General features: G+C 38.5%; 2 protein-coding genes across 6 annotated transcripts in view; one reads left to right on the top strand and one right to left on the bottom strand.

Moving 5' to 3' along the window:
• LOC113826263 (dual specificity protein phosphatase MPK-4) overlaps window positions 1-1,509 on the top strand; it is a 4,709-nt gene extending 3,200 nt beyond the window's left edge. For both annotated transcript variants that reach the window (XM_070135453.1, XM_070135454.1), the window contains 4 exons: window positions 34-183; window positions 483-581; window positions 847-1,070; window positions 1,405-1,509. In XM_070135453.1, the coding sequence (XP_069991554.1) occupies window positions 34-183; window positions 483-581; window positions 847-1,070; window positions 1,405-1,478 (547 nt within the window). In that variant the 3' untranslated portion in view covers window positions 1,479-1,509. The remainder of the gene's footprint in view (window positions 1-33; window positions 184-482; window positions 582-846; window positions 1,071-1,404) is intronic.
• A 5,311-nt stretch (window positions 1,510-6,820) lies between these two features.
• Arpc5 (Actin-related protein 2/3 complex, subunit 5) overlaps window positions 6,821-7,500 on the bottom strand; it is an 8,634-nt gene continuing 7,954 nt past the window's right edge. For all 4 annotated transcript variants that reach the window (XR_011399361.1, XR_011399359.1, XR_011399360.1 and 1 more), the window contains one exon: window positions 6,821-7,500. This exon is cut by the window's right edge. The gene's annotated coding sequence lies outside the window, so the exon portion shown is untranslated.

Below are 7,500 nucleotides of genomic sequence, written 5' to 3'. Positions count from 1 at the left end.
AAAAAGTTGTATCTTGTCATATTACAATTACAGAATCAAGGCAAGAAGAGGATGTGTAGGCCCTAACTCAGGATTTTTGCAACAGCTTTATCTTTTTCAAAATATGGAATGGAAATTGGCAGAAGATAATTTTCAGTTCCGAGCCTTTCTACTGAAGTCGTATGCATTTGCAATCAGTAAAGGGGAGTATTTGTAGTACGTGTTAATGACTATGTGAGTGTATTTAATGAAACTAATAGCTACTTTACTCTTATGTAGCTTCATAAGCTCAAAACATGCAGTAATGAGGTTGATTTCATATGTTCTAATTCAACTTTGTCATTCAACCACTTACTGTTTTGAATAGAAAAAGAGACTTATTTGTAAATGTATACAATAATGTATATACCATATGTGTAAAGTTTCTTCTTATGCGGATGTGTTTTTCAATATACTTGAGATTGAATATTTGGATAATGGGTTTGGCATTTGTATGAAATAGGTAGAAAGGTGGATGAAAAAAAGTACCAGTGTTTGGTACAGCCAGATCCAAGAACTACACCAAGCGAGAGTCCAGTTATATACAAATGTAGAATGTGCAGGTAAATAAAAACATTTATTTCCAATAGTCTATGATATAGTCTTTAACTTTCAATCTCGAACTGTATTTTTTTCTACATTCATGCACTCTAATTTTACCTAATATAATATTTACATGTTAGAAATTTGTCATGAAATACAGTTGTTCTGATATTTAGGGATGAATATTTTGATTAAGCAAAGAAAAAGAAAATGAAGGTTGATTAAATTTAGAATAGAGCTGTATTTTTTTCTGAATTTGATAAAGTAAACATTACTATTTCACAGATCTTCATTAGTGAGAAAGGATTCTATTATGCCACACTGTGATGGTCAAAGTCCCTTCTGGAATGACACTAAATGGGCTGAACCATGGGACGATGCTTCACTTTGTACCCAAGGCATATTTACACTCCCGATATCCTGGATGGCTGATTTTACATCTGAACTGAAAGGGAAGCTTATGTGTCCCAAGTGCCAGGCAAAACTCGGAAGTTATGACTGGTGTGGAGGTAAGGACAGAAAATATGGACGAATACAGATTTTGAGACAGATACGTAATAAACTATTTCTAAGTAATTTTGGCATTTCTTTTAAAATTTACTAGACTATATGCATTTATATATACATATATACACATACATATTGATGAATATAGATGTAATTTTTTTTTGTTTTTATATGAAATATATAGAATAGCACCTACATCAAATAGACATAGATATATAAATATAGATATACATTTTTTCTGGTACTTGGTATAAATTTTAGTACATATTCATGTTTTTGTACATTATGGTATCCTCTGTAATTTTCTTGACATCTTTTTTTTTTATACTTTTTCAGGGAAATGTCCATGTGGAGCAAAAATAACACCTGCCTTTTTCTTTATTCCATCGAAAGTGGATAAATGCACCTGATCGTATATCAGGATTAAAACAATCAATATCAGCTATATTGTCTTAATATCCAATATATGACATCAAATTTATAAATTACCCACAGTCTTACAGTAGATATAGGTAGGTAAACTTCTTAGCCTGACTAGAAACCCTAAAATTGATAATAACATAAAATATGAAAATTACTTGCACATATTAAATAATTCTGAATAAAAATAATTAGATAACCCCAACAAACAACCAAGAGGCTAAAACAAAAACTAAAAGGTGATATCTAATAGGCCGTTTGATTATGCAGTACAAGCTCAGGCGTTTGACTAAATAAGAAACGGTTACTCTCAAGAAAACAGAGGATCTTTTTTAAAGTATTTCCTGTATGAAATGTGAGAGGAAGAACTCGATCTTGAAAGCCACATAACTATAGAAAGAAAAATCCAGAAAATAGAGATAGAAAATACTTGAAATGTATGCAAGTGCAGAGTCAGTATTGAGAGGTAGACCAAAAAGGTACAACCCCACTACAAATGAAGGGAACTAAAGCAGATTAATTGATTTACTTCATGCTCGGTAGCATATATTATAAAAACTAGCAAAATGCAAACAAAAGCATAATCCTTATCCACTTGTTCTTCTGGCGACTATTCTGTTATTCTTCACAGTGTGATGAAACTGTTAAACACGTCCTTTTCATATTTTTGAAAACTAATTCCTGTTTCACATTTTAACCAATGCCTTATAGCAGGATTTTATGTCCAGGTCGTAAAAGGATGTTTGTGACATATCCTTTCATTATATACCTTAGAAACAGTATAGACCTGAAGATAAAATCTGGTTAGCTTTGGAACTGTCATCTTACCTGTCTATTAAACCTTATTAGTTTATTGTTTTGTTTTTTTATTGTTATTTGTAAAAGATCTGAGAACTTTCAGTGGATTTTTAAGTATTTGTTTCTGTTACTAAATGCATTCGTTCTTTAATGGTGGTTGCATACATTTAACAAATTAAATTTCTTTAATTAAATGAAACTTCTGAATGTCTTGTGAAATTGTGTATTTGTTGATTTCTATTATTTATTTACCCTTTAATTATTGATGTGTCTACATTATTCTTAACATTAATAAATATACTATTAAATGCTTCTTACATTTTCCCTTATTTCTTTAACTGCTGCCTAAAAATATTGCTGCATAGCACCCCATAATTTTCTAATACTAGCACTAAATATGCAAACACAAGGAAAAAGTAAAAACAAATATGTGTGTAAAAACAGATATGTGTGTGTGTGTGTGTGTGTATTGTGTATTATGTAACAGGGACTCAAAAACAAACATTCAATAGTTCCATATAATAAACAATTAGACAGCCCATGGTGCACAATACATGTCATAGGAAAGGCTGGGCCAAAGAGAGCACTCAAGAGGTTTGCAGAAGTAGAGGCAGTAGAAGGACAAGGGCAAAAAGAAGGGGTGGTGTGGAGTGGAGTAGTTCTGTGGGGGAGGGAGGACAATAAGAATGAAGAGTAGTAATAAGTGAAGAGGTGGTAGACATTGAAGAGGACTGTGCAACAGGAGATGGAGAGGAGAATGTTAAGAGAGAGGAAAGGGTGCTTTCTGGAGGTTGTTTTGGAATGGACAGAGTTGGCAGTAAGCATCGAGGTGGAGGTTATTAGTATAAGTGGTCGGAGCCGTGGTCAAAGGAGGGGCAAGGATTGGAAACCCATCAAAATCAAATTCAGATAGGCTAGTTGATGAAGGGGCAAGCCTTTATGTCCCTATTAAGGGTAAAGAATCATTATTGGCCATGGTGAGCCTGAATTAAAGGGGGAAAAGAAACGGTCTACCCCTCAGGGTCCCCATAAGGGGTAAAGGCTAGGCAACCAATGAATACAGTGCCCATGGCTCCTAGAGGCTGTTCACAACTAACACAAAGCCAGCCTTTCATCCTTTCAGCACGGCTCTCACACCTTAGGAATAGCATAGAAGGGGATGAAGAAGATACGGAAGAGGAAAGGAGAGAAGAAAAGACCAAGCAAACTTAGTTGAGGCAAGGGCAGAGACCCAAGGTAGGGGTGATCCACTACATTGGGCCTCCTATGACAACAACAAGCAAGGTATTGGGAGGGTGTGTATATATATACATATAACTAACTAAACAAGGGACCCCTAACTTTGCATTTTTGATACTGTACATCTGTAAGAGTATCATTAATGCTGTTCATGATGCTTTGGGCACATACTTGTACAATTGTTCATAAGATCATTTGATAGACTAAGTGATATACATACTGACAATGGAATGGTTAATGGTTAATGGTTAAAAGCAAAATAAATGTGCTAGACATCTACGGTCATATAGCACTATAGGAAAGTATAGTAAAGGGTGGTGACAGGTGATGGTTGCTATGCGTCAACTATCTAGAGTAATATTGAAATTTTAAAGATGGGTAAAGGAGTTAATGAGTGAATGGGTTATGGTGGTTTAGGTAAGGGAATTAGATCAAGTGACGGATGTGTATGCGTCTGAGGAAGGAGAACAGGTTGTCAAAGCAGAAAGTAGATAATGAATGGATTATAAGAAGAAAGGATATGACAAAGATCTGGTCTGTGAGAACAGAAACTGCGAATATTCCAATGTAGCAGATCTATATCTTAGTTGATTGACAAATGATAATGTATACAATTCGTGTTGGGGAATTTGAAGGGGAAGGAGCTAGGGTGTGACATAAGGATTTAGAAGGGGGGGGGGGTTGGTGTAGTATCAGGAGGTGGAGGATTTGAGGGAGGGTATAGTTGTGACAAGGGATTCATATATATATCCAGGAGGGAGCAGAAGAGATAGAGGGGATGGAGGGAGGGTTAATATACGTGTTGTTGAAGCTGAGGGGGATGGGAGGGAATAGGAGGAAGTAGTGTGAGGAGAATATGTGTAGTAGGAGAATGGATATTGGGAGGATGCATATCGGAAGTAGTTGCAGTTGAGGGGGATGGGTTGTGTTGGGAGGGAGTAGGAGGAAGGGGTGTAGGTGGAATATGAGTAGGAGGAGGATGTATATCGGTAGTAGACGGAGTTGAGGGGGATAGGTTGTGTTAAGAGGGAGTAGGAGTTAGGGGTGTAGGGGGAATATGAGTTGGAGAGGATGGATATCGGCAGTCACTTCGAGTGTGGAGGGAGCATGAGTTGTGGAATTTTGTGTCTCGAGCACATAGTTTTGAATATCTTCCATAGTTTCTGCAGTGGAGTTGATTGGACAGATTTGTGAGACAAAGGTTTTCTTATGAGGAGGGAAAGAGGAGACTGGTGTCTGAGGAATAAAGGCAAAGGTAGGTGGAGGTGAGTGTGTGGTAGAAGACGACGGGGTGGAACGCTTAGTCTGTTTGCTGCGGGTAGTACAGCGAGGGAGAGGAGATGATGTTGGGGCTGTAGTTGAGATTGGAGTGTCTGGATTTAGAGTGGCAAAAGAATTTGACTGGGGAGGGTAGGAGGTAGAAGTGGAATTGGGGAAGTAAGTAGGTATAGGGGAGGGTGTAGGAATATCTTGTGATGGAGCAGAGTGAGCAACTTTACTAGAGTAGGGAGTATGAGAGAAACCTTGTCGAATTGCTCCATGTCTGGCTTAACGTAGAGTGAGACCAAGTTTATATCTGAGAGTTGCTACCTCAGACTCAAACTTGTAGGTGGAGCAGCCTCTCTAAAATACATTATGGGGGACGCAGCAGTTAGTACATGTACATGTTTGTGCAGAGCAGTTTGATTGGTTACGACCAGTTTGGACACACAGGGGAATCGGTCTGTGGAATGGCAGTGTTTAGCGCCAACAATTTTGACATTGATGGGGAGGAGGTTGGTATGGTCAAAAAGGGAGGGATTGTCCACTGATGTAAATATGAAAGGGGAGATTGTGTGTGGAAAGTAATTTTGGCAATGTTGGTGGGTTTCTTTCGATGACCTTTAGGAGGAAGGGAGTAGCAATTTACTGATATCACATCATGGTTTTTGGGGCCTGACCAGTAGTAGGTGTAGCCACCTACACTAATCGTGCTGCTGCCTGGTCTTCTCACCTCTGGGAGAGCAGCCATCTCCACTCTCAGCCTCCCCAGTTCCCTTGACAGCAGAGGCAACCGATCATCCTGATGAACAGAACGGATATTCCAAGCCCCCACCCTGGCTTCCTGCCTGGGGTTTAGCCCCGGGAAGTCACTCCAGGTGGACGCCACCTCTGCTGTCCCTACCAACGCTGCTCCATATAAAAGGGGGTGGCAGGCTGTGAGACCCACCACCCACCTATGGGATTCCCTATGGCTTTCCCCCGTGAGCTTCGCTCCGGGCTGGTGACTGCCAGGACAAGTAATTCTCACAATGGGGAGGAGCAGCATTTCACCAAGTCCCAGCATTTCTAAATATATTAAACACTGCCAATTGTTTTTATTTATTTGATAATGCTATATCTTCAGTTTCTGATTTACTGTAACGAGACAGGAACAATCGGGTCAGGTACGGAAAGGGATTCTGCCTACTTGCTTTTGGAGACATTATTGAAAGAGAAGGAGCTGTAGGGGGATCACAAAAAGTTGGGTCCATTTGGCTGGGCTAAATAGAGTATTTGTAGAGCTAGGGGTGGTGGAAGAACAGGGATGTGTGGAAGAGAGAGTATTGTTGAGGGGGGTAGTATTACGGAGAGATGGAGAATAAGACTAAATTAATAATAAGGAAAGATGGGGTGATTGATGAAGAAGGTTGTGGGGGTAGAGGTGATGAAGTTGAGGAAGTTGGGAGAGTAGGAATGGATATTGAGTCTCGACTTGGGTGGATAATGCACTAGTAGGCAATGAGGAGTGGGTAGTAGTTGTAGTGTTAAGAGTTGTGGTCAAAGGGGAGCCTGGGGTCGGGGAGCCGGAGAGTTAGAATTAGTGGAGCTATTTGATGAAGGGGCAAGCCTCATTGCCACTAGTAAGGGTATTACATCTTCATTACTGGCCATGGGAAACCTTGACTATATTGAGGAAATAATCATTCCACCCCTCGAGGATCCCCTTGAGGGGTAAGGGCTAGATAACTAAAACAGGGGAATACTGTGCCCATGGTTCCCTCAGGCCATTTAGGACTGGCACAAAGTCAGCCTTTCATCTTCTCAGCACGGTTTGTACACCTTAGGAAGTAGATAGTAGAAAGGGTTGGAGAGGGGACGAAAACAAAAGAGCTGGAGGGAGAAAAGGCCCAAGGCAGGGGAGATCTCTGCATTGGGTCTTGGTCCCTGTCTCCTAAGCCCTCCACAACAACAACGGGCAAGGGATTGGTGGGGCTGACAATGGAAAGCTTGATTTATTTTTTCTTGGATTTGTAAAGACAATGAAAACCACATATAAAAATGGTGACTAACATGTATTCTGGAAAAGGATTTTCATTTACAAAGGCGTATAACACTCATTTTTAAATCATGACACAATGAATTATATTTTCACATTCATTTTCTCTTTCCAAAAACTGCAGTAGTTTAACAAGATCATTTTCAAAAGACTTAAATATGATGGAAATATGTATTACTTAAAGACAGAGAATGAAACTATAATCCATCTGATTAATCATTTGAAAACTGCAGAAAGTAACTAATATCATCACAGTAAATCAAAACCTCCTGAAACCTTGCATAAATACTAGAACATCTAAAATATCGCTTTTGGTTTCCAGATAAATACACATGAATGAACAGACAAACTGAATTAGTGAGGCAGGAATACGTGGCAACAAAAGTAACAACCTCAAAGTGTGATATGAATTTAATTTCAAACTAGATTAGCATGTACATAAGTGACTGTTTCCACCATAAAATCTCAAGTGTGGAAAGAAAAAAAGAAAATTATAGACTCCCTTCTTCAACGTTATGCATAATATCAATAGTATAAGACATTTTGCAATGCTTTACAACATTTCTAATGCTTTCTGTAATTAAATTACTATAAGACTTCTGGCACTAAAATATTCAACTCACATCTTAAATAATGATGAAGAAAGAAAGAAAAAGAAAAAAAGAAAAACAAAAAAT

This window comes from Penaeus vannamei, chromosome 20 (genome assembly GCF_042767895.1).
Source record: "Penaeus vannamei isolate JL-2024 chromosome 20, ASM4276789v1, whole genome shotgun sequence".
NCBI lineage: Eukaryota > Metazoa > Arthropoda > Malacostraca > Decapoda > Penaeidae > Penaeus > Penaeus vannamei.
Note: the sequence above shows the minus strand (reverse complement) of the source record. Positions and strands in the feature narration are given on the sequence as shown.